We start from the raw sequence: 26,874 nt of genomic DNA on the forward strand, positions 1-26,874 counted from the left end.
TCACAGAACCCAACAGTTGCTTATACTTAATTTTGAGCACGAAAACAGTAATATCAGTCGCTTGCTAATTTTTGCCAATGTGACAACATTAAATTCATTAGGGAAGTGTAGGTTAGGTTATCACCTCAGCTGTTGGCAATGTGAGATAAATAGCCAATGCTTAAACGATGCGCTGTGGGTCACCGCGGTGAGGTTTATTGCACTCTCCGTAATTTTACCAAACGAAAAAAGTATCTACATCCAGAAAACAAGTCTTAAATTGCAATATTAGACGTTTCAAATCTTGCGATGCGAGAATCGGTAGGGGCTTCTGGCTACACTCAATTTAGGTCTACACATTTTGTCAGAGCTTGCACATTAATGGCAATTCATCCGATCATCATTTAAAAAAAAAAAGAAAATTCATTAGGCAATTTATTCTTTTTATGACTCTTCCTACTTCCTGGAGGTGTTCTCACACAATTTAATTAGGCATGTTGTTATCAGCTGAATCGGTGCGCGCTGGTGAGTATGAGCATATTAATATGCCGTCAGCGTCGTCCTAAATATTCCATATGGTAATAAATGTTGCCTACAAATTTGCGCTTCTTCACCACTCTGTGCTATGGTTATCTTGCTTAATAAAATAACGCTGGTATGATGCGTCCTGGTCAGATGATATGAACAAGAGAGAGAGAGAGAGAGAGAGATATCATATATATACATTTTTTTAAAAATCCTTCTGGATTATGGGTTCTTGGGTCCTTGTTGGTCTCTCATTACAGACCTGAACATGTGCTACCACGCGGTAAAGCGTATAGCGAGCGCTCCCAAGTGCCACCTGTTTGGGTGCACTGCAGCTAGGCCCGGTAGGTGACGCGATAGATGACGTGGCATTGCCGCATCAAAGGGTGTGCATTGTATGGGGACCATCTGTACATATTGCACCAAAATAACATCATAAAGAACAGAGATCAAAATATGGGGTATTTGAGGTCATGTTAATTCATCAACACCAAAAGGGTGCATCATAAAACAGGAAACAACTAAATTCTCTAGACAGTAGAGGATTTGTCTGCAGAAAACAAGAGAAATTCAGTTCTTCATTAAGGCCATTTGGTTCAAGTGTATTCACTGTATAAATCCAGTAGGCCTCTCAATGTATAAATCCAGTAGGCCTCTCTGCATAGCATTTTATTGACAATATCGCCACCTCTAGGGGGTAAACTAATTGTTTCCAATACCCCAGAACTTAAGAGACGCAGGGGAGCAATGGTTTCCCTCCTTGTAGTGCCTGGTCATGGCATAAGTTGCGTTCTTAGTGCGACCCACCCGGCGGTCCCCACGTTACCAGATACAGTAATCAACATCTCGGACCTGGATCTTTCTCAAGAGGAAACAGCAGAGCTGAAAAAAGGACTGTCCTTTGCTCCTTCTAACTATCATGTCCCTTTTTCGACCACAGTTGATTGCTTTAAGTTTTTTAGAACGCTTCATCTTAAGCACTTTTTTCAAGACACAATGTTTTGGCCAATAGTGACACGGTTTTGAGAAACTATGATGCCCCCAATACTACATCGAGGGAGGTGACTCCTTCTAATCTGAATCCCACTATCCTGACTTTCAGCCAATTAGTTGAGAAAAACTTGACTGGAGAAGATCCCCCTTATCATGTATGAAAAGTGCAAATTTTCCAGTCATAATGAATACTTAGAATTCGACACTGGTGGTAAGTATTCATGAAAAAGGCAACATTAGTGAATGGGCAGCATGAATTCTGGAAAAAAAACAACTGAAAATCTCACACAGTGTCCCTTTGAAGCTACTGGACGATGAGAAACAGTATGATCATTTACCTTCTAATCCAATGTGTGAAATAACGAAAATGATAGATGACTTCATTGACAATTCTTCCAAGAAGGGATGCATCACTGAAAAAGAAAGGGCCTTTCTCATGAAGGACTATCCCATTTGCCCTGTCTTCTATGGTCTACCAAAAAATCACAAAAGACTTGGATTCTCCATTTCATCCCATTGTTTCCAGCATTGATAGTCTTACTGAACCCTTGGTGCAGTATGTGGACTTTTTCTTAAGGAAATATGTACATAGCCTACCATCTTATCTTGGGGACACTACTGATATTCGAAATGTTGTCAATAACTTGCATTATGAACAGAACGATCTATTAGTCTCCCTTGATGTGCAAAGCTTGTATACATGCATCCCCCACCATGTCGGCCTTGAAGCCCACAGCGCCCCGCTGAAATTCTACCTCCAACTCCAGGGCACGGCGATGGGCAGCGCATTCACACCATCTCATGCCTGCCTTGTTATGGGTCTATGGGAAGAAAAATGTATCAACACTAATCTTAACCCTTTTTATTCAAAGATAGCACTATGGGTAAAGGTACATTGATGATGCTGTGATGATATGGAAAGGTGATGTTAATGAAAAATTTTCTTGAATATGTCAACTCGAGCACTAATTTCCTAATAACCTTTCCTTTACCATGGAGCACGACTCACACTCCTTGATCTTCCTGGACTTGACCATTTTAAAAGACCTGAACAATATGCTACAGACAACTGTCTACCATAAACCATTGAGTAGAAATACCCTCCTTCAAGCAGACAGTAACCATCCTCCTCAATTGATTCGAAGTATTCCTACTGGACAATTTCTTAGAGTGAGGAGGAACTGTAGCTCTACTCAGGATTTTATGTCCAAGGCATCCCAATTGTCTCAGCGCTTCCTAGAGAGAGGATATGCGCAAGACGCTGTAGATACGGTATGGGATGAAGCACTGAACATTGACCGCCTCTCCCTTTTAACTAAAACACCTAGGCCGACCCAAACTACGAAACCAAGACTTTGTTTTTCCACACGCTACTCGCCCACAGCTGGTAAAATTAAACATATCATTAAAAAGCACTGGCACATTCTACAAAGTGACCCGTCTTTGAAAGAGATTTGCGCGGATGCACCGAGGTTCACTTTCAAACGTGTGCGTAATATCCGTGATAGACTTGTTCATTTGGATATGAAGGTCTCACACTCTACCACTTGGCTCTCCAATCCACCCACAGGTTTTTACAAATGTGGTCACTGCACGCATTGCTCTAACTCCACTAATGCAAAACATTTTTCTCATCCCATGACGGGTAAATCATTTTCGATTAATTATTTTATCAACTGCAACAGCACACACATTGTTTACCTTCTAAAATGCCCCTGTGGCTTAGTATATATTGGTCAGACCAAACGGCAAATTAAAATCAGAATATCGGAACACAAAATGGCCATACGCACTAAGAACGCAATTTATGCCATGGCCAGGCACTGCATGGAGGCAAACCTGTGTCTCTTAAATTCTGGGGTATTGAAAAAATTAGTTAACCCCCTAGAGGTGGCGATATTGTCAATAAAATGCTATGCAGAGAGGCGTACTGGATTTATACATTGAATACACTTGAACCAAATGGCCTTAATGAAGAACTGAATTTATCTTGTTTTCTGTAGACTAATCATCTACTGCCCCCTTTCTAGAGAATTGAGTCATTTCCTGTTTTATGACGCACCCTTTTGGTGTTGATGAAATAACATGACCTCAAATACCCCATATTTTGATCTCTCTTCTTTGTGATGTTATTTTGGTGCAATGTGTATGTAAATTTTTCCATTTTCTTTTCCTTTGTTTGGCTTGATTTGGGATTTTTTGTGTGTTTTTTTGTTTTGTTTTTGTTTTTTGGAGTGCAGCCTCTGTCATTGGCACCCTTGGGTGGTTCTAGTCACCCCCTACGCACCTGTCAGGTGCTCCTGAATGTTTTTTAAGCACCACCTACCCAGGTTTGCCATATTGACATATTGAAGACATGAGAACGTTGAAACGTTAGTCTTGGCTTGACTTAATTGGGTTATACTGTTAAGTGCGGTGCAAAACAGAGACGAAAAATATTTCTGTAAATGTATTCTCATATTTTATTGGGACTTAACTACTGTACATATGATCAATTTCTTGAAATGAGGTGAATCCGTGTATCATTCGTTCATTCGTTTTTTCGTTTTACAACAGAATTGAAAAAATGAAAACAGCATTTGATTTTTCGTTTTTCCCTTTTCAAAACCAAAACCAGAAATCGGATTACGGTTCGTTTTCTCGTTTTTTCCATTCTGCACCTCCAAACGGAAAATAGAAAATGAAACATTCGAAATTCCGATTAACAAAATCCTGGCGGCGTTGGTTGTCAGGGAAACCAATCGCGAGCCACATTAGTAACCATTTACCGCGTAGTAACAGTATATCACTTCATTCATTGAGCGTACGGATACCTAGTAACACTATAATAATGGCTGGTTTGGAAGAGCACTGTGAGCTCATAGAGCAAATGTTTCGGTCGGGAAAGACCCATTCAGAAATGTCTGAGACATTACGAAGTATGGGGGTTAAGGGCTCATCGGAAATGTCTGTGAGGAGGTTCTGTGGAGAAGTGGGGCTACGACGGAAGGGTCACGTTACAGACCAGGAGTTGGAAGAAGCAGTGATATCTTCCATTCAAAAGGTGAGTAGGCCTAGTCTAAGTCTAGTCATGTGTTTGAATATTATTGTCAGAGATGTATGAGTCTCGTAGTCGATTCAGGGCCAGACAAGCCCCAAATGAGTATCAAACAAATTGCCGTCTGGTTATGGGATACTCTTGTCAAATGTCCTATAGCCGACTAGCTGTAATAATTGTAGGCTAATCCTGACGTAGGGCATTTGTTTGAATTTTCATTTGTGTGCTTATTTACTGTTCATAGACCGGTCCAACGTACGGACGGAAATTTATGACGGGATACCTGTCATCTGTGGGGGTTAAAGTTGGCGAATCCCGAGTTGGAAGGATCCTCCGGTCCGTCCATCAACCTTACAACGAGCTGCGTCGTGAGGTAGGCCTGAAGCGTGCGCATACGAGTTCTGAAATCGCTGACATCATGAGTTGTAATGTCAGAGGTGGAAACCCATCCTACATTAATCCAAGATTGTAAAGTAGTAAATGTGCTTAATTGCCATCCTGCATGATCTGTCATGTTATTTTGCATCATGGCATTTTGTCTCTCTCTCTCTTTTTTTTTTTTAACTCAGTATACTCAGGGTAGGTCCCAGTGTAATTGACATAAAAACTACTCAAGTGCAATACTTCAGTGTATAGGGCTAATTAGTTATTTTCCACCACTGCTTAATGTTGTGTGTGTAGCAGAAGGTCTACATAGTAGCCTAATCATATTTGCAAATAACCTGAATGTTTGTGTTGATGTATGGGCCTATATTTCCATTGATTACATTGTACTTCTTTTAGGGAGCTAGAAACCTGAATCCAGTCCCTTATCATGCCGATTATACTGGCCATAAGCTGCATATGGACCAAAATGAGAAGTTAGGCATGTTTGGCGTTACCCATGTGTTGGCTGTGGACGGGTTCAGCAGCAAAATTGTTGCAACATCGACAATGCCTGTGAAGAACAATCTTGTCATCTATGAGAGGGTTTACAGGCAAGTCGGCAATCCTCTGTATCAATGTCACATGTCTGCTCAAACGCAAATGTGCTGTAGCCTACAAGTGATAGCCTACAAATGATTAATCCGTTAATGCATTAAGTAATCAATGTCAATTTACACTGACCTTTTTCGTTTCTTTCCTTTCTTTTTTTATACAGGGAAGCAGTTGTCAACTATGGGATGTGGGATCAGGTTAGAGTGGATCACGGAAAGGAGTTCTACTTAACACTGTATATGCAGGAGAAGTTGGCTGACCACCGACACAACACCAACAGACTCCCTTACCTTCAGACAACATCTTCAAAGGTATTTTTTTCTACTAGGTCTTCTATTTGGAGCATGCTTAAAACGATTTTAGCGGTCTTCAGTCTTTTATGACTTTTGGGTGGTTAAAAGGATGTCTGAAGTGTGTCATATACAAAACATTTTTTTGTGTGTGTGTTTTAAACAGAACCTTCGTGTAGAGAGAATTTGGCCAGAGGTCAACAACAGGGTAAATTATCCGATCAAACAGGCCCTCATCCACCTACAGGACCAGGAACTGTTGGACATGCAGGACGACATGACCAAATTCTGCGTCTCTAATTTGGCTTGTCAAGTCAGTGCAATTGGACTTGCCCGAGTTGTGCAGTCCTGGAATGCACACAGAATACCAGGTAAAGTGTAATAGCTTACAAGTGTAATAGTTTGTATCTGACAAAAAAAGGTTGTACGAAACTTAAAACTTTATTTTTACCCATTTTAGGCAGAGGGATACCAAACAACCTGGCGGCTGCTGGGTGTCCAGCTCGCTGCCCTGCTGAGCTGCTACCCAATGCAACTGAGGCAGCACAAGGGTATGAGGAGGAGCTGGGGTCATCTCTGACGTGGGTGTCAGCCTTTGGCTCTGACCCGTTTCCCTCTGAGGACCAGCGAGGTGTTGCGGAGCAACTGTTTGGGGAGAGGTTCCCAGACCTATCCCAACTGTTTGATACAGTAGTCAACCAGGACTACACCATATTTCAAGAGGCAATGCTCCATCTCATTCATGTGTCCGACATGCATGCAGTGTAAATACATAAATAAATACTTGTGAATCGTGTTGAAATCAAAATTGTTTTATTATTTTTAAAAAAAGCTTTGACAGCACGGCCATGGCCTCATCAAAACCCGCCACCTCAGTAATTACCCTGCTGTCCACAGGGGACCTGCATTTTGGACAGTAATCGTGCCCTTGGTCCCACCTGTTGATGCACTCCCTGCATCCTAAGATGCTCCTGCAGCAAGATGCAAACACGGCTTTTTCCACAGGACCTGTAGATTAAAAAACATAACATTTTGGCAGGTCTTAGTTATTTTACCTTAGGCCTGTGTGTGTAGTTTACAGTCTTTATGAATATAAGTAACGTTGTACTAACCTGTGCACACAAGGCAGCTGAAGACTGTCCTCAGGGCATTGACCTCTCCCTCTTGGAGGCACAGGAGTGTTGTCCTGCCAGTCCCGGCCGTGGCTTCCTTGAGGGTCTTGGTGACCTCCCTCAGGCCCTGGGCTGCCTCGATTACCTCCTCAATGTCGGTCAGCACGTCCTGGTAGTTGTCTTCTCTACGACTGAAAAACATTTTGAATTTTCAGAGTATTATTATTGAACAATAGAAATGTAAACAAAGGAGTGGGGATTCACAGTCCATTTGAAGGTTGATCTTGGGGTAACTTTTGACTCTTGTCTTAATTTTAAACAACAGGTTAAAAAAGTAACACACAAAGTGAAAGCGAGTTTGTCTAATTATAAACACAGCAGACATTTTCTACCCATGAAGGCTGCAAAGCTTTTTATGCATGCAATGATATTTAGTCATATTTCTTACAAATACATTGTCCTATTCAAATAAACAAATGACAGGGCTAGCCCCCAAATGCCATTGTTCTCAAAATAGAATACTTTTCTTTTATGACAAAAGACTACCTTAGGCGCCTCCTTTTGCCAGTCTGGCCCAGCTGACTCTCTGGTATGGCAAAGATTTTTCTGGAGTTCTGCTTCCAGTAGTTGGATCCTGCAGTGACGGCACATAATACAAATATCCATAATGTATAAACTCCTTATTCTTTTTTTTTTAATATAGTTCTTTATCTCAGCCAAACAGAAATGCCTATCTCAGGTTTACCTCTGGTGCCTTCCGAATCCAGAATGGCGTTGCCCTGGCCATCAGTGAGGACCATGTCCTCTGGGTCACCAAGCGCCTCCGACACTTTGGCCAGGATGGACGGTACAGTCGCCTCAAACTCAGAAAAACGCACTGTAAGCGTTTTGCTGGATTCCAGCTTCCCCTCCACTACCTCACCGATGTAAATATTCCTACACACACAGTACAATCACAATCCAAAGAGTTAAAGGACACTTGGACATTTGTGAATAAATCATAAACACAATTAAAATTCAATAACACAATGTTATAGCCTACCTCTGAAATGCCTTTGTCCGGGCAACAGCACTGGCCACAGGTCGCTGGAACGAAAATCTCGCTCCACCTTCCACTGCAGCTGTTGCTGTTGCGGGTGGTGGTGGTGCTGCTGCTGCTGCTGCTGCTGCTGCCGACGCATCTCCATGTACCTCGTAGTGGCCCCGGTCCACCAGGTCCACAGAGATGAAGTGGCCATCGGGTTCGGGGAAGATGGCAACATTATGGTCATCGGTTAAGTACACCGTGTTCTTCAGCACCTGTGTGATAGTTGGTAACTCACATTCAGGAAAACAATTTTTGTATTGCAATTTTTTTTTACCCACTGAATGGCAAAATGCATTGGAAATCTGCAACTTCTGACCTTCAAAAAAGTATGTTCAATAAAAAGTGTGAATCATTTTTTTTGCTATTGATTGGACTATTTGCTAACAACGTTTTATTCATAATAGCAGATATAACCAATGGATCTGTGACATTTAAAATAACATAATGAAATTACACAGGACTGTGATATAGGTTACTTACTTGAAATATGACACTGATCTTGTCCGTGGTGAGGTCTTCTGGTCTGACAGTCACCCTCTTGGAGCCCAAAAACAGGACGTATGTATCCATCTGCATTGTAATAGTAGTTAAGATTTGGCCACATTAGACAACAGCTTGAAAGATACAACAGAATCATGAAGATGCTTTGACAGTGTTGGAAGTTGTCAGCTATATAAAAATACAGTAGATGGCGCCAGAGACTGCAGGGACTTTATCATGGATCTGCGTATGCCGTGAAGTTATTGTGTCATGACGTATCATTGCGTGCTTCACGACCTTACGTAGCTGCTATTTAAAGCCGGGCTTCAACAATAACTTGCGCATAGATCAATTCATCATGAGCCACGATGACACCACTGTATCGAAGATCATCTTGCAGACAGACACATCGACACCCACAGACAGCGGTAAGTTTTGCTGAGCACTTCCTAACTTCATAAAGAATTCCGCAAGAAAAACTTGCAACATCTTCAGTTTGTCGTTTAAACAAACGTCGCATCGACTCGATGCTTCTGCGCTACAGTAGGTTATGCTAGGCTATGCGATGCATCTGACACCGAGATCTGTCTTGTTTTAGCTCAACGACTATAGCTTGAAGGGAGAGTGGACAAGAACAATGCACGTTGCTCAAAAACGCTGTGGTAAGTGAGCTCTTATGTATGCACTTATTCCAATGTTATTGGTTTCTGATGTTTTGTAAGGATGCCACAGGACAAGTCATACGCAGCGTGGAGCAAGTGGTGCTTGGAACCCGGTGACTCCCGCGGGAAGCTGGTTGAATATTCCAAGAATTTGACTTGACGTTAGCTAGTCACACAACCGCTAACTTCATATCCAGCTAACAGCAGGCGGTTTAACATACTCGGCATTTAAAAAAACAAAACTTAACAGACGGCCCATATCGCTGTCAAAACGTTAAGATATTTCGTCTCATCCCTGCAAATTGGCTTGTTATAAAGAGACAACGAGGAAAATTGGTCTATAGTCTGACTGAAGGGAGAATGGCAATGACTGAGGTCACCAAAGAAATGCCAACAATGTAGGCTACTAAACAATTGTATAATTTGTGTAATTATACATGACAAAATAAACCCTCGTAAATCCAATTTGTAGCCATGCTGCCCGTAAATCTCTATAATGACACACAATTACAAACTCCACACAAATATTTACACCACAGATGGTCGCTACTCTAAGATACCTGCTAAGTAATTACCGTTCTCAAAGTTTCGAAAAATAATTTAATTTCTTTGTTTGACGACACATCGGTAAATCACGACAAAGGGAATTATTAATAATTACAACAACAATAACTCCAAATATGACTCACCTTTGGAGCAGTCACCCTTCCCTGACTATACGACGTTATCTAGCTATCTAGATTATTTAAAAAACACTATAAAAATATATACTATACAAAAAACGACCGCTATAAAAAATATATGAAAAATATTAAAAGTAGAAAAAATATTAAAAATGGAAAAATATGCTTAAAATGCTCTGAAATGCTATATTTTGCGCGCTAACTATGTCTCTCTCCAACTGAAATCACCCTCAAAGTAAAATGACGCTAAATTTCTGCTTTTATATCCAGTTTTGTGCACGAGCTGACATTCTGCGTTGACGTGATTGAACGTTCTCAGGGGCTGTGCTGCGTTGATGGTCTTTTTTCATTTAACACGAAGGGGCTCTAACAACTATTCAAAAAGGGTTGAGAATCCACACCGTTCCTCTAGCATATATGTTAAAGGATAATAGTCACTTTCGTCTGTTAATTGCTGTATAAATGGCTGTGTCTAATGTTGTTGTGTTGTGTTTTGTTCTTTGTGTGTTAAACAGGAGACCCAAGCAACCAATGTGCATATGCAGAGGTGGCAGATGAGGTAATGCAAGTGTTGTAGTTATGGAGTATGCTTTCTACGTCTTTGAACTGACAGTGAAAGAAAAAATGTAATGTGTCTCACTCACCTTTTGTCTCTTAAAAGGCCCATTTTCTTGTCTGATATTGTTTCAGATTTCGGCATAGACAAAACGTATCGCTTCCGAGGTCGTTTGGCTTCCCTTGGGGTAGATAGTGCTGGTCGTGTCAACGTGACTGGCTGTGTCGTGGTGATTGGAGGTAGTGTTTGTCCATCATGAGAAACCTTCAAGCTGTGATGATCATTGAATGTAACAGGACATCTTCCAGAACTTTCTAATTGTTGACTGATGTAGAACTCTTCACATGTATTTTCAACACGAGAGTGGGAAACCTTCAATCAATGACTTTTCTACTCTCTCTCCCTTTACATATATCTCAAATATCTGCAGGCTCATGATGTGTGGTAGCGGGGCGAGTTGCTGTCCTACAATGCCTTGGAGATGACCACAGAGAAGTTGGTTTAGTAAGTGTAAATGCATAATCTTAACTACATAAAAAGTTAACGCTGGTGAGATTTGAGTTTCATTGGTAGAAAAAGCCAATTTACTAGCCACTTTGATCCATTAGGGATTGTGTTTGGGTAGTAAGATTAACATCTATTAGCCATTTTGGCTGGTGATAAAAAAAGTTAATTTAGAGCCCTGGTCATAGCAATGTTGTTATGATGTTTAGTTGCGATTTTTTTCAGCGAATAGTTAATAGGCCTGTCGGCAACCCTGTAAGCACACCATTCGGAAGGTCTCAAAAAGTAAGTAGCCTTAGTGCAGATGGGGTGCGGCAGGCCTATTCACTATTTGCTGAAAATACTCAACTACATCATAACTATATTGCAACGTAATACATATGAAATGTGTATACTCATACCTGTTTTTCTGTCTCCTTCCTCAGCAATGTGAGGTTCCTGATTTGGAATCTGGTTCGGAAGACTCTTACTTTGTTCTCCGACCGGACAGTGTCCCTCAAGTTCGATTTGGATAGGCCACAGTTTCCCAAGACTTCATCTTTATACCTCAACATTATTGTCTGCTGTCTTTGACATCACTCGTACTTTAGATTCTCTACACTGACCACCACAAGAATTAAGATTTGATAAATTTAACACTGAAATGTAATCTTAACTTTAAGTTGAATGTTATGATGGCTGCCTGGCAGATGCCTCCTGTATGAACAATATTTGTTAAGTTTGTGTCTTGTGGTGCCCCCAAACTGTCTGTAATTGTTTGGTGCCCATGGACACTGTGGCACTAGCCCTTATGCCACCTTATTAGGTGAGCCATCTTTATTATCACAGAGGACCCTCTCACCCCCTCCATCAACTCCCACCACACCACAGAATCAATCTTCTACCACCAACTACAAGAACTCCTCAGCAGAAAGAATCTCAACAGACAATAAAGTTTTAATGTTTAATCTGTTATTTTATCTTATTGCTTTATTTTGTTTATATTGCTCAAGTGATGAGTGGTGTTGGGAGTTATGCAGTGCATAAGTATTTAATAAGGTAGGTGTAAGCACTGTGTTTAGTTCTTGGGGGGTGTTGTAGGGCCAAGACATTGTTTGCCTGTCACCAGAGACAATATTAACCTTTCTGTCACCAACATTGTAATGGCTATGTCTTAATCTGTAACTAACGCTTTATGTGATGTCATAGCAGTGTAATGTAGCTGAGTAATTTCAGCAAATAGTGAATAGGCCCATATGTGACCATCATCTTTAATGTGCATAGGCTATAGAGTGTCCATGGCTTGTCTTGGGCACAGGTAAAGAAAGGGAATGTTGGGGGGGCGGGGGGAGAATGATACAACATTAGGGGGGCTGTCATACAATTCTAGTAACTTTAAGGATGTTAATGGTGTTCAGTGTGGTGGGTCAGAAAGAAGCTATTCATGAGCCTGCTAATTTGTAACCATGCTGCTCCTGGGTGGGAGGTGAAAGAACCATGACTTATGAGCTTCAAGCCTAAATTGCCAGATCCATATTTCAGTGAGAGTAGGGCATAATAAATATGATTGTGTGAAGTGCAATGCCTGACATTTTTAAACATGGTAGCCTAATATTGTAGTGCATTAATATGCAGCATGGTGGCGCGCTGGTTCTCATGCAGACCCTTGTTTTTTCGCTCAACTTTGAGCAATGTCCATCTGCGCGAAAACCAGGTTACCATTAGAGTAACTTGCCCAACAGTGGTGATATCGCAAACAACTGTGACCATATTTTGAAATGGCACACATAGGTTACATTGGAGGTCGCTGATCGCTGATTTTTTTAAAGATCATTAATATATATCAAATGCTCAGAAACACCAAGATGCCTCGTATACAGTAGGCAGAGTGTGTCGTGTGCTGAGGTGGCTCGCGATTGGTTTCCCTGACAACCAACGCCGCCAGGATTTTGTTAATCGGAATTTCGAATGTTTCATTTTCCATTTTCCGTTTGGAGGTGCAGAATGGAAAAAACGAGAAAACGAACCGTAATCCGATTTCTGGTTTTGGTTTTGAAAAGGGAAAAACGAAAAATCAAATGCTGTTTTCATTTTTTCAATTCTGTTGTAAAACGAAAAAACGAATGAACGAATGATACACGGATTGAGGTGGTATGTTCCTTTAACTTTTAGAACAGCACTGGGCTCGTCCTCCACCCGACCACCCAACACATAGCATGCCAACATGCTATTTCGCATGAAACACATTGGTTAAAGTAAAAAAAAATCTTTTCCACATTTCAAACTTATCAGTGATGGTTTCAGTTAGCGATTACTCTAAAGTACCTACCTGTAACAACGCAACAACGCAAGCCCAGAGAAAGTTAGAAACTGCCTACAGTAGTGAGGTTTTGAGCGATCTCGGCAAACAGGACCCAATGCTCTGCTACTAGAGCTATGAAGAGTTTGGCAGTTTTGTTATAACCGTTATGTGGGAGGTTGATTTGGGAAGGAGCACCATTTAAATTGCATGACTCTCGCCCGTGAGCACCACTGCTAAGTCTGAGAGAGTGCGCGTTGGCTTTGCCTTCAAAAGGCTTGGCTTTATCTATCATTTTTCCGTCCTTGCCACCAAGAAATGGAGGGTGGAGGCATGAAGGATTTCAGCAGGATTCCAGACCTCTGTGTGTGGTGTATCTCAGCTTAGCTCCACCAGCGGGCTCTGGAGCTATACACACAGAGAGGTCTGGTGAGAACCAGGCTACCATTTAAAAGTCATTTAATGTATTTGTATTTATTTTTTTACATCAGGAGTGCCACAGGAGAGGCCTGGCACGAGATCATGCAGCAGTGTTTGAGCGGGAAGGAGTGTGACCCCGAGAGCAACCACACAGGGAATGAGTGTGGCAGCGACTTTGCCTACTTCTACTTCGTTTCCTTCATCTTCCTCTGTTCCTTCCTGGTAAAATGCTCCAAGCTAAGGTTGCCAGATGTGTCTGATCATTTCCATTTTGGCTTGGGAGGCACTAAATCTTGCCCACTTTGAATTGCAATGATTTCTATGGCCATAGAAAAAGCCCAATTACCAGCTTTGTCTGATAATTTCAAGCACAAAAATGTGCACTACATAGTCAGTCATCTCCTCAATGATATGTGAAATACAAACAGATGTGGAATTAAGGGTCCCTATTCTAAAGTGAGGCATTGTTCAGCCCACATGGCTTAGGGCCCCCACACTACCTAGGGCCCCCACTCTACCTAAGCCCCCTTGGCAAGCAAAGTGTAAGAGCTTAACCCATTCTGCATCAGTCAAATTAGAAATGTAGTTCTCATTTGCTCTACTCAGTGTTTGAAAGAGTAACAGGAAGCATTATATTGCAAGGATTGGATGTACACTTCTCAATGACGGTGGGGTGGTGAGATGTAATTTTTTCATACACCAATTAGTTTTAATTCTACAATAAATGCAGAATGTAACGATGAGTAATAGTTTGGAAGCGAAATGAAGCTATCCCTTTGTGATAAATAAGTTAATGTTTGAGAAACTTAGCTCCAAGAAGTGCAGTGCATGATGGGTATGCCCTTTGTCAGAAATGCAATGCCTGGGCAATGCAGCGATGATATTATTTCTGTTGTTACGTACATGGCAAATTGTTTGGATAACAACTAAATTGCACGAGTGAGGGGAGGAGCTAAGGACGTAGGTAGACTCAGAGCCGGGTAGGTTGTCTGTAGGCCTAGATTGCGTACCCATCATGCACTGCACTTCTTGGAGCTAATGTTCTCAAACATTAACTTAATTATCACAAAAGAATAGTTAAGTTTCGCTTCAAAACGATTATTCTAATGTTCTGCATTTATTTTGGGGGTTTTACAATTAGAACTCAGAGGTACATGAAAAAAATGACATCTCACCAACCCCTCACCAACTCACCGTCATTGACAAGTGTACGTCCAATCCTTGCTATATAATGGCTCCTATGAACTATCTTGCATTGGTAACAACAAGAGAATAATGGATAACTGCACTGGCTTGGCATTAGTTACTTGACTTACGCTTTGCTGATGGGGTGCTAGGTAGTGCGGGCCTAGTTGGTGTGGGGGCCCTAGGTAATGAGGGGGACCTTGGTAGTGCGGGGACCCTAAGCCATCTGGGCTCAGCAATGCATCACTTTAGAATAGGGACCCTTATTCCACCTCTGTTTTCAAACTGTTCAGGGATTGTTCACACAGTGTGTCGGGAGCTTATACACATTGTATTCTGCAACTTACTACTTACTAATAAATAGAAATATAGGCTTACTGACCCTTACTAAGGTCATATTAGTAATAAATCCCTAATTGGGCATGAACAAGACATTTGCGAATACATGCTTAACAACTGTCTGATTTTGCTTAGTACATGCCTAACATGTTACTTACACAGGCATTAATATTGTATGTATTAGTGCTAATAGATGTATCCCTAAAATAAAGTGTTACCATTTTGATGTAGTAACATGGTTCTACCAAGGTATTTCATGATTATTCTACCCTTACGAAAATCGACCATGGTTGTAATGCAGTAACCAGGGTTTTACTACCACATTTTATGGTGATTCCAAGAACTATCAACCAACCATAGTTCTAGTAGTAGCCCTTACAAAGATTAACCTTGGTGGTTCTATGAAAACGAATCATGGTTTTACCATACATTTGCCAGGGATTATAGTTAACCATGGTTTTTAGTGTAACCATGACAACCATAGTTTGTGGTTATGGTTTAACTTATGGTATAACCATAGTATATTCTTTTATTTTAACCATGGTCGCCCACCCAAAAAAGCCCTTTTTTAAAACCATGGTTAAACCATAGTCACAAACCACAAGCCACAAAACACGAAAACCCTAAATAACTACATGTGAGTAGCCGTGGTGTAATGGCTAGGGAGTTGGACTCTAGATCACAGGATTGCAGGTTCAAATCCTGCCCTCACCATTCCGTAGCCCTCCATCCATGGCTGAAGCGCCCTTGAGCAAGGCACCTAACATTGATCCAGGGACTGCAACCAATAGCCTGTAAGTCGCTTCGGATAAAAAAAGCGTCAGCTCACTGTGATGTAATGATTTACTATTAACCATGGTTAGTTGTCATAGTATAACCATGCTTAATTTTTACATAGTTAAATGATGGCAAATCTATAGTTAAACCATGGTTACATCCATAGGTAAACCATGGGCAAATCATAGTCAAACCATGGTTGAATCATAGTTAAAACATGAGTTTACCGTGCTCAAAAAAACGTGACTAAAAACCATGGTTCAGTTCTCATAGTAAAACCATGGTCCATTTTCATAATAAAACCATGGTCCATTTTCGTAAGGGAGTGCAGACTCTATTCAGAATGACTGGGCTGTGTTCTCTCGACAGCAGCCCCGAGGTGAACTGCAGGCATGGGTAAAATAGGGAGTGGGGAGGCTGTATGTACAACTGGCTGTGAACACAAACACGGACAGTGCAGACCCTAAAGAGAGAAGACCTGCCGTCCTGAAGGGTGTACGTTGATAAAAAATAGAGATTCTGAAAAGTATTTGTTATGCTATTTTGATAGGGAAGAAGCATAGGAGATGTACATTAAAATACTGACTGGACTGAGTACATCATCAGGAATGCCCGTGTCTGTGTTACCCACTGCATATCTGAAGTTATCGTGACCATTCGTTTTCAGAAAAAAACACCTGGATAGTTTCTGTACAAATGAATGGGGCATGGTCAATTCTGCTCCAACGATGCGCAGGCAGCCAAAATACATCATATCTGTTCACAAACAGTAAACGGGTCTTTAGGTTTAATATTTAGTGGGAAAAAAATTGGCAATAGGCAGGACTGTTTTAATTAGCCACCATCCTCTGGCCACCACATGGTGCACCTTTAATATGATGGTTTTCAGACATTGAATTTAGCAACAGCAGTTAATTCTTATGATGGTATTGGTGTGATTCATATTTTAGTAAATCTCATATACCCTGCTGTACGGTGATTTATTTGCTCATATTTGCGCTGGTTTCTAGCCTAGCTTGATAGCTTGAAGAAGGCCACTGTTTAACTGAAACAGTCATTGATGTCAACAACTGCACCATATCTTTATTATCTGTACTGTAGATGCTCAATCTGTTTGTGGCCGTCATCATGGACAACTTTGAATATTTGACTCGGGACGCGTCCATCCTAGGACCTCACCACTTGGACGAGTTTATCCGAGTGTGGGCAGAATACGACCCAGCAGCCTGGTAAGTACCAAAGACAATTCTGGGAAAAGAAACAAATACGTGTTTCAAGGTAGTCCCAAAAAAGATTGTGTGATTTGAGTTTTAGAACATGAACACAAGATATAGGGAACTGGTTCTACAGACAAACAATCTGGCATAAATGCCAGTTGTTCTAGAAGGCTATGTAGTGAGACAGCTATACATGGATTTTTCATGCTTACAAACATTCTGCGGCGTGCACAGACAAGAATTCCAACATTTTAACATTGGAAGTGATATTGGAGCCCTGCACAGTGTATGCACTCTTCATGACATATTGTCATGTCAGTCGGAATTCTTTGGTATGCTCCCTAAATATCACTACATTGTGTAACCAAGCGGTAGCCACTGACAAGGTGGGTTTTAGGGATCGGACACAGCCTCTGATTGTTTGGAAGCTGCTGTCACTTAAACATTGCACTCACATATGATTGACATAATAGTACAGAAACCACGGAAACAGCTAGAGCCAGCCGACAAGAAAACAGATTCTAACCACGCACTTCACTGCTCTAAAAGTTATTATCATTACATTGGGAGAGGGGGGTGAGAGCGCAAACAGGTCTCGCTTGCAATTGTTTGGGCTTAGATATACAGAAACCCACGAAACGGGCTGTTACATCTCGAAGTGCATTATTACTCAAAATTGATTGAATAGCTCCCTCACAGTTGACCACCAGCAAGGTGGATAATAATGGCACAGACATTTGACAACACCATCTTTAGTGCCCTCCCTCGTTCACTAATTGCCTGGTAGTCTGGTAACACAAACCGATCCCCTCCCAGCTCAGTGTCCCCAGACCCTCAGCTGACCATGTCAAGCTATGATGCATTATGGGTACTATAAAGTATAAAATAAGACAAAACTTGACATTTTAATCACCAGACATTTGCATGTAGCTTAGAATAAAAGGAAAACGCTTACCTTGACAAAGACTCAGATATAAGTCCACATTTGTACTCCAACTCTATGGTTTTGAGTGTTCCCCATTTCATACATACCTGTACATATTCTTCTTATCATATCCAAATGTTCTGGACTTCCAATGTGAAACAAAGTCTTTTTCACCACTGTTGTGGAGTACGGTATGTTATATTTGTTGTATGTCATATTATTGATATAATTGTCATTTTTTGACTGTACAATAACCTCTTGTTTGCAATTCCCAGCATGCATTCTGCCTTGGCCTTGCTCTAATTATTCTGATATGTTTTTTGCAGCGGACGGATAGTGTATATGGATATGTACAATCTGTTGCGTGTAATATCGCCTCCCCTCGGCCTGGGCAAGAAGTGCCCCACCCGAGTGGCTTACAAGGTTTGCAGATACGAACGGCAACATCCCTTCTTTCCCCTAACCAAGAGCCAGGATGGATGTGAAACTGCCTGAAAATATTAACTGGCCTGCCGCCCACCCCCCACCCCCCCACTAACTGAATTATGGGTAACCATGGTAACAACAGGAACCCCACCACAGCTGCATCTACTCCAGGGCTCATTTGTAGTTCATTGCAGTCTATGTTGCCAGATTTGGCGGTTTCCCACCCAATTGGGCTGCTTAGGAAGGCCTTCGGTGAGTAAAAATGGGCAAAAGGGGGATTTGGGCGGATTTTCTGCACATTTTTGGCCATAGAAACCAATAGAATTTAGTTCAAATTGGGCAGGATTTAGTACTTATGGGTGGGTTTTCAGCACAATTTGGGCTGGACATCGTCAGTCTTACCTGGCAACCCTGATTGCAGCCCCAAACTGTCAGACAGGCATGGGTGGGGTGCAATCTATTCTAAATGAGGAAATGCAAGAACAGCTCAATTCTTGTCAGGCCAACGGCATTCACTGACGACACCAATATTTCCAGGAAATTCCAGTAGTCTTTCATTTTGGAAATTCGATTGAATCAGTCAGACAGACGCTTGTATTTTGTTCTTTTCAATGAAATATAACATCAGTGAAAACAACAATAATGTAGTTGGTGTCTGCTTTTGGAAGCAGAAAAGCAATCTCTGAAATGGAAGCAGTCTTGTGAGGTTGTTTTTCCATGTGAGTTACCATTATGATGTCTTGTCGTAGCATGCAGGAAGAGACATCTCCAATGGGAGGCAGTCACCATCTCCTCTCAACCCCTTTTCCCCTCCGTCAACCCTCTACGTGCCCTCGTTTCTATCACCTTTTCTGAAACCCCCCATGTCTCCTCAAATCCACCTCACACATTAGCCTTGCTCATCTTTCTTCCAGGTCCTTGGGGCCATCCTTAAGCAGGGAATTGGAAATGTGACTGGGATGTCTGTGAAATCCTATGATAACCAATTCCCGGTAGAAAAAGGAAGAATGACACTGATTTTTTTTCTCATGGGCTTTTTTCTGCCATTTTCCTTCCTTCCCCTGATTGCTTCTCTATCCCTTTGTTATGTGACCTTTGACCCTTGACACCTGTGTGAAGTGGGCGCATGACCTTCCGTGATATGTATGAGATGCTCCGCCACATGTCCCCGCCGCTGGGGCTGGGGAAGAAATGCCCACCGCGCATTGCCTACAAGGTAGCCCACATACAGTATAATTATGCTTCATGCATGCATGCACGCACACACACAAACACACAAACACACACACACACACGCACATACACACACACGCCCACGTGAACTCACACACAGGCTCACACACACTCACTTACTCACATGCTCAGCCACAGTCACAAAACATCTTATCATCTTGTCTTGTCTGTATATATACAGGAAGATGGTTTAACTTATCAGATTCCTGTGTATGGTAAGATTTAGCTTGTTCTTCATTGATGAGGCCCCTGGTGATCCAAACTGTACTTTGGCAGGCTGTTGACTTGCTTGTTGGTGTAGCTTACATCGTTTTGATGTAAAATGAGTTTTAATAATAATAATTAAACAATTATTGAAGATAAGATTATTGTTGTTGGTAGGGCTAGGGCTCATTAACTTTTACAGTACTCCTACATAAAGTGTTGTTTTAATACGTTTTCATAATGTTGTTTGACTAATACAAGATGTTTAAAAAATCTTTACACACCTAAAGAAGTAGGTCTTTTTTTCTTTAATCCTTACATTTTCCAAAATGAAACACAATTTGCATCATTTCATTCTCGTTTAGCTTCTCTCAAAATGTATGGAATGACGCCTGCAACGCTTTATGATGTGTGTGATTCTATTGCTTCACATTGGCCACGTTCCATGATGTTTTTAATTCCAAATTAATTATTCAGAATTTAATAGTTCTGTCAAGTTTACATAGCACTTTCATTAAATTCTTAATTGTGAGGCGTTTTCAAAGCAGAATTAAGCTTTATTCGGAATTAAGTTGAGTCCATTCTGAATTAAATGTCTCATTTAAACGAGGCCACTGGCAGCAGGGACTGGACACAAACGGACGTCCTTCTGAGCACATGCGGGGATGGGGACAATACAATGGTCTTAGAAAATGGTATTACATTTAAAAAAATGTAAATGCTTACTTTACAACTATTTACATTGTGTATACATTTTTTGGACACCCTGTAAAAATCAAATATTTACATTTGAAATCTAGAGTAAAGAACAGTAGCAGTTGAGACACCTTGTGTAAATCAAGAGATTATTTAAATGTGAAATTTACAGTGAAGAACCATAGCACTATAGTCAAGTGCAGATATGAGTTGACCCCAAAAAAAATCTAACAAAAGGTTTCTCAGTGGTTTCTAGTTGTATCAGATGTACTTAAAAACATACTCAAAGTCTACCAAAATCAACCTTCAGGAAAGGCCTCATTTTCAAGATGGCTGCCGCCAGGCCCTTAAAAGGACTGCGGCATGAGAATTAACTTGAAATGACAAAGAATAGTGGTGTTTCAAACATGTTTTGACCATGTAATATTGTAGTTAGTACATTTGCTTGATAAGTATGCAATTAGGAGTACAATTTAATATAAAACAAATTAATTAGGACTGTATGGTACTGTACAATTGGTCAAAACAGGGCCACCATGTGTACGCTCAAACCTTTGTGTGTGTGTGTTCTTCTGTTGTTGTTTGTTCCATTTTTTTTAAATTATTTTTGTTTGTTTAATGTTTTTTCTTATTTTTCTTTTTTTGGACATTTGTTTAAAAAAAAAAAAAAATAACATATTTACATTGTGACCTGAATGTTGAACAGAAACATTTTGATGTATATTCTGCAGCTCTTTCCTATTATTTCTTTTTTGTTTCAATGACCTTGAAAAGATGCGCTAGCCATCACATTCTTCCTCCCACTGAGGCTTATTGCAATTGCCAACTTGACATGATCCACAAGCAGTAGTCCATATGCCTTATAACTGCACCGTTGGGTTTGTGCGGTTACAGTGGATCATCTTCATGAGACTATTAGGGGCAGCAGGCTTGCTGGTCATAGCTGACAGGAAGTGGTTGTCCACAAGTTCCCTAGTTCACTGGACCTGAAAGTAAGTTCTGAGTGAGAGGAATTTGGTGGAACATTCAGTCGGGGGCAGTCGTTCTGGGGTAAGAACAGATTTAGTGGTAACAAGCTTCCTGCTGAAGATGTGGTAACGCAGAGAAGCAAGTGAATCCGTACTCTTACCACCAAACCGCACTGCCATTGCCTTGGACCCATGGTCCTGCAGGGGCGCCACCAGAAATTTTGGGACCTATGAAAGATTCGAACTTTGGGCCCCTTAAGGGCCCCTGTTAGTGCTTTTGGGCACTCTTAAGGGCCCTTGTCAGTGCTTGGGCCCTTAGAATTTGTAACATCTTTCCCCCCCTAGCGGCACCCATGTGGTCCTGTATTGTGGTGCTGTCTTGATTTGTCATCAAAAACAAATTGGCACATGACTTGAGGGTAGAGTTCCCATCGACAACTTTGTGAAAAGCTGTCTATTTGCCAACACCAAAAATGTGTGATGTTGAATTACCTGTTACCAGAATGGCAATGCCCCAAGTCATAATGTATTACTAAAGGCCATTTGCACTGTCATAGTGGAGCAGTACTATGGATGTGAAGTTTTCAGTAACTATTCCAGCGTTGCACTGGTGGAACGGCGTGCATCAAGGGTCTACAGGAAACACATGGAATCTGTGGCCAAGTCAATTAACTAATTTAAGAGCTTCATGCCCATTTTAGACGCCATCTTCAAAATTACACCTTTGTAATTTTCAGATTTTGGTAGACTTTTACTATGCTATTAAGGGCACCCTATAGTACACAAAACAGCTAATAGAAAGCTTTTGTTTCAAATACTGTTTCGGAATAGGGTGTTTTGTCATACACACTCTTATTTTAAGACCCTGCAGTTGAAATGGGGTCATTTCGTGTGAAATCAGACACTTTGGGACCCGACCGACACGGATTTCAATCATACTTGCTGTGCCTGTTTAGTAGCAAGGTAGCACCCCAGAACTGCATTTTTGTGAATCTGACATCAATATTAAGGAAGAAACAGACTAGCAAAGGTTTACATGTGAGAGTAGGACACATATGCATTCAGCCTTGATTATATCAGTCAGTGTAAGTCACAAAAAGATGTCTGAGGTGTTGTTTAAAAGCTCTTTCCTGGCTCTACAAATTACTTGAACAGCATGGAATACAACAACCTTCAGAATATGAATTATGATGCATTGAAAAGTTAAAAATTGAATATAAAAAAAAAACATTTTTTAAAATGGCTGGTTTCTTGTCTAAACATAGCCTGTAAGGTCATAAACAACACCTGAAAATGGGGTGTTTGGTTCTTTATTCATTTCAGAGATAATGGGACATAAAGGTTGAAATGAGTTGTAATGAAGTAGTAATAGAGTAGTGTCAGGGACAGGGCTGGACATGCCATCTGGCATAACGGGCATTTTCCCGGTGGGCCCTGCACCCATGTCGGTCCCTATACCAGGTAGGCCTACTCAAAAACTACTTGGCTTCTGCCCATTGTCAATGGACACAGTGGAAGCTAGACCATTTTAAGCATTCAGAGAAGGCAGGGTTGAAAGAATAAGCTCAGTAAAGGATTTTTAAAAAATGTTCAAGCATCAAAGGGTATGTTGAAGCTGTATATGATGGCAACTAGTGCTAGCATGTGTTGAGGAATGTATGCCGAGCACTGGAGAGGTGAAACTGAACTTCCTGCATCCTCATGGACCATCTCCATCCTTCACATATTCCAATAGACATGCTGTCATGTGATATTACTATGGTATCACCATATTATTACTAGGTGATTTATATGATGCCATATTTTTTAGTCCCATTGTCTCTGAAATGAATAAACACCAGCATTTCAGGTGTTGTTCATGACATTGCAGGCTATGTTTAGACGAGGAACTGGCCATTTTAAAATATACGTTTTTTTGATATTACATTTTTAATTTTTCAATTTATGATAATTCATATACTGAGGGTTGTTGTGTTCCATGCTGTTTGTGTAATTTGTAGAGCCAAAAAGAGCTTTCAAACAACACCACAGACATCTTTTTGTGACTAACACTAACACAATATAATCAAGGCTGAATGTAATGTATAGTGTCCTACCCTCACATGTAAACCTTCGCTAGTCTGTTTCTGTTTGGTGTCAGATTCACACAAATGCAGTTCTGGGGTGCTACCTTGCTACTAAACAGGCACAGCAAGTATAATTGAAATCCGTGTCGGTCGGGTCCCAAAGTGTCTGATTTCACGTGAAATGACCCAATGTTTCTGATAAAAAAAATCCTACAAAACCATCCAATTGTACTTAGAACCACTTATCTATCAAGGTAATATTGTAATTAGAATATGACATGGTCAAAACATGTATAAAAACACTTTTCGTGATCATTTCACTGTAATCTTATGTCACACAGTCATCTTACAGTAATTTGAAGGGCCCGGTGGCATCCATCTTGAAAATGAGGCCTTTCCTGAAGTCAGACTTGAGTAGACTTTTAGTATGTTATTAAGGACACCTAATACTACACAAAACAGCTCAGAAACCTTTTGTTAGAATTTTTTTAGGGTTGGGTGGTGTTTTTCCATAACTGCACTCGACTACTAGTTGCAGCAGCAGTTGTGCATATTTGTACTTTTTACCTTAACTTGCCCTCCATTCTCAATCAATAGTTGTTGAATTTCAGTTGATAATGTCATTCATATTGGCAACACCCTCAATAATTACATCCAGCAAGGATGCATATTTTTTCTCATTTAGATTTTTTCTCATTTAGATTCTCTCTCTCTCTCTCTCTCTCTCTCTCTCTCTCTCTCTCTCTCTCTCTCTCTCTCTCTCTCTCTCTCTCTCTCTCTCTCTCGGGGGATATTGCATATTCTTGTGGCCAATTGTTTTTTCCCATGTATTGTGCTTTTATAGTACCTCTCTATCCTGTGTGTGTGTGTGTGTGTGTGTGCATGTGTGCGTGTGTGTGTGAGCGTGTGTGTGTGTGTGTGTGTGTGTGTGTGTGTGTGTGTGTGTGTGTGCGTGCGTGTGCGCTTGTGAATGCATGCAGTCTTCACTGATCTATGACCATGACTCCACATGGATGTAAGGTGCCCCCCCCTTCCATCCCTTTGTTTACCAGGGGAATAATACACGATCCGTTGAGCTGGGGCAAAGTCTGTCCCCCTAGCAACTTAGTGCCTCATCTGCACACAATCTCACAGCTTAGTAGCACTTTGTACCTTCACCGTCAGTAAAACAAAATTAATCTGTGCAGTTAGATGACATTGTCTTTCACTACACTGGGGACGGTAGCATAGTTGCTTAGACTAGGGACCAGAGCTGCTAAAAGGCAACTCTGTTGTCTTACTCATATGGGAATTTGCTGTGACTAGGATTTTGGGCAACATGCCGAAAATGGTGTCTGTCACTTATAGGACAGACATGTTCAGTTTAAGAGCTTCGTTACAAAATGACTGAACAGCCTGATCTCCAAAAATTCTGTGCTCCTGGACACGGGTGTTAAGGACACGAAATCCGTGTCCAGGAGCATGGATTTTTCCAAAATTCTGTGCTCTTGGACACGGAATTGTTTTCTGTGCTCCTGGGCACGGAATTGTTTTCCGCACTGTGTTAACTCATTAGAAAATACATACCAAATGCTAATCCTAAACAAAATAATGCTATAGCAATTTAAGTTGTGCCCTGACCAAAACATTCCCTAACCTTAACCTGTCATTAAAGACTTATTTTTGAGAAATACCTTTTCCAGTTGGCTGCTAGGCTATCAAATTCATATAATGAATGAAAAAAAACTAGCTGTCCCCAGACTAAAACAATCCCTAACCCTAACCTCTCAGTAAGAAATGTTTTTTTTTTTGACAAAGATATTTGAAATTAGAAAAGTCCTGAGAAAACACAAGACTCTGGAAACATAGAGCTGTGGGAGTATAGAGAGAGCACTACTGTGTGTCCATCACGGAAAATAATTCCGTGTCCAGCAGCACGGAATTTTGGCAAAATCCGTGCTCCTGGACACAGATTTTGTGTCCTTAACATCCGTGTCCAGAAGCACGGAATTTTTGGAGATCATGTTGGACTTAACCATAACCATTTTGGAACATTTTGGGAAATTGACAGTTTTATATTGGGCATTGCATTGCATTACATTTAAAATGCATTTGATATAGTATGTATGTTCTCAGAACATTTTAACAGAAATAATTCATATGTATATGATCATAGATTAGGGTGACCATATCCATTTTTACGACCTGTTTAGCGACGTCCGTGTGTCCCAATTTTTGTGTTTCCTCCCGTCCTCGCCTTGTGCTTATGGCCTCGAGATGCGAAGCAACGTCATTGACACAAACTAGACTGACAGTTGGTCGTGTTTCCGATATCTGCGGCCGCCATGTTACTACAGATTTTACTCCAGACATCGCACAGCAAATTTAACTGTATTGCTGTTGCCTAATGTCTGGGAAATTTGCGTGCAATTCGTGTTATTTGCGGTTTATATTCCAGTCTACGTGAGGCACATTAACTGACTGTATGAAAGTTATAGTCAAGTCACCTAATTCCGCCCGTCCCCCAATTCCGCCCGCTTATTTATAAGTGATGATAGTTAATTACTTATCCACGGAATGGATATCGACATGATACAGAGTTTGTATGCTTACAATTTGAAACGGTGATGACATTTAAAACCGAGTCAAACGGCCATAAACAGCATTGTAATGAAGGGTGTCGTAACGGCTGCATGAAAGAGATGGAACTTAAATTTCACGAAAACATTCTGTCTTCAAACTCACCCTGGCCGCTTTCCTTTTTCACTTTAGGACCAAAATTATTCAACCGTTTCCACAGAAGCGAACTAATCACAGTTCCTGCATCGGTAAAGCCAGGACTACAAGTGTGAACGAAATCAGCACAACAGCATAAGGGGTCAAACATACCAAAGCTGAACGGAACGGTCGCGGGACGATTGCGGTCTTTCTGCTTAGTTTCGGCCGGTGTGTTTTTCTCTGCCTTTCACACTGACAGCGTGCACGGCCAGTCCTGTTCAAAAAACCCCCACAGCCAAAACTAGCGTGCTACTTTGGCATTCATTTGAATGAGACACCGGCGGTCGCTGGCGTGAAAAATACGCTCGAGTTCTATTTTCCAAATGCAGCGCGGCGCGGAGCCGACTCCCGCGCCGCTGACGCCCGACTACCGCTGGTTGGTGTGTAAGGACAGATATGTTTCAATGTATTTTCACCGACGCCGGTAAAAATCGCGGCCGTTCCAAGGCGCTTTACCGCCCTAGTGTGTAAGACCCCTAAAGGAATAATAAACAGTA

At 41.2% G+C, this 26,874-nt stretch overlaps 4 protein-coding genes across 6 annotated transcripts in view; 3 read left to right on the forward strand and 1 right to left on the reverse strand.

Moving 5' to 3' along the window:
• Window positions 1-26,874, forward strand: part of cacna1bb (calcium channel, voltage-dependent, N type, alpha 1B subunit, b) — a 400,044-nt gene that overhangs the window by 288,471 nt on the left and 84,699 nt on the right. The window contains exons 39-41 of one of the 2 annotated variants that reach the window (XM_063211051.1): window positions 13,656-13,806; window positions 16,987-17,114; window positions 18,354-18,450. In XM_063211051.1, coding sequence (XP_063067121.1) covers window positions 13,656-13,806; window positions 16,987-17,114; window positions 18,354-18,450 — 376 coding nt within the window. Of the gene's footprint in view, window positions 1-13,655; window positions 13,807-16,986; window positions 17,115-18,353; window positions 18,451-19,572; window positions 19,670-26,874 lie in introns of both variants that reach the window. The other variant, XM_063211050.1, reaches the window with a different exon arrangement.
• On the forward strand, window positions 1,229-13,649 carry LOC134458626 (uncharacterized). Its single transcript, XM_063211056.1, has 2 exons — window positions 1,229-4,006; window positions 13,014-13,649. Exon 1 carries the CDS (start codon window positions 2,491-2,493, stop codon window positions 3,442-3,444), a length of 954 nt encoding a protein of 317 aa, XP_063067126.1. The 5' UTR covers window positions 1,229-2,490; the 3' UTR covers window positions 3,445-4,006; window positions 13,014-13,649.
• Window positions 4,328-6,570, forward strand: LOC134458635 (uncharacterized). Its single transcript, XM_063211064.1, has 6 exons — window positions 4,328-4,540; window positions 4,779-4,907; window positions 5,318-5,511; window positions 5,676-5,823; window positions 5,969-6,173; window positions 6,263-6,570. The coding sequence occupies exons 1-6, from the start codon at window positions 4,328-4,330 to the stop codon at window positions 6,568-6,570; spliced, it is 1,197 nt and encodes a 398-aa protein (XP_063067134.1).
• Window positions 6,590-9,928, reverse strand: LOC134458625 (uncharacterized). Of its 2 annotated transcripts, XM_063211055.1 has the most exons (7): window positions 9,833-9,928; window positions 8,482-8,571; window positions 7,957-8,213; window positions 7,660-7,850; window positions 7,461-7,548; window positions 6,915-7,105; window positions 6,590-6,810 (listed from the first exon to the last, which is right to left on the reverse strand). In XM_063211055.1, the coding sequence occupies exons 2-7, from the start codon at window positions 8,569-8,571 to the stop codon at window positions 6,605-6,607; spliced, it is 1,023 nt and encodes a 340-aa protein (XP_063067125.1). In that variant the 5' UTR covers window positions 9,833-9,928; the 3' UTR covers window positions 6,590-6,604. The 2 variants fall into 2 exon arrangements, with proteins under 2 accessions (XP_063067125.1, XP_063067124.1); XM_063211054.1 differs by lacking the exon at window positions 9,833-9,928 and having other exon boundaries at window positions 8,482-8,946.

Source organism: Engraulis encrasicolus, chromosome 11 (genome assembly GCF_034702125.1).
Source record: "Engraulis encrasicolus isolate BLACKSEA-1 chromosome 11, IST_EnEncr_1.0, whole genome shotgun sequence".
Classification (NCBI taxonomy): domain Eukaryota; kingdom Metazoa; phylum Chordata; class Actinopteri; order Clupeiformes; family Engraulidae; genus Engraulis; species Engraulis encrasicolus.

What these genes read in the sequence shown, in the direction of transcription:
- LOC134458635 (XM_063211064.1), top strand. Translation starts at nt 4,328, where the DNA reads ATGGCTGGTTTGGAAGAGCACTGTGAGCTCATAGAGCAAATGTTTCGG. An exon ending in TGATATCTTCCATTCAAAAG is followed by an intron (nt 4,541 to 4,778) that starts GTGAGTAGGCCT and finishes TACTGTTCATAG; the next exon opens with ACCGGTCCAACGTACGGACG. An exon ending in TTCAGACAACATCTTCAAAG is followed by an intron (nt 5,824 to 5,968) that starts GTATTTTTTTCT and finishes TGTTTTAAACAG; the next exon opens with AACCTTCGTGTAGAGAGAAT.
- LOC134458625 (XM_063211054.1), bottom strand. Translation starts at nt 8,577, where the DNA reads ATGCAGATGGATACATACGTCCTGTTTTTGGGCTCCAAGAGGGTGACT. An exon ending in CGGACAAAGGCATTTCAGAG is followed by an intron (nt 7,851 to 7,956) that starts GTAGGCTATAAC and finishes CTGTGTGTGTAG; the next exon opens with GAATATTTACATCGGTGAGG. An exon ending in GGCAAAAGGAGGCGCCTAAG is followed by an intron (nt 7,106 to 7,460) that starts GTAGTCTTTTGT and finishes AATGTTTTTCAG; the next exon opens with TCGTAGAGAAGACAACTACC.
- LOC134458626 (XM_063211056.1), top strand. Translation starts at nt 2,491, where the DNA reads ATGGAGCACGACTCACACTCCTTGATCTTCCTGGACTTGACCATTTTA.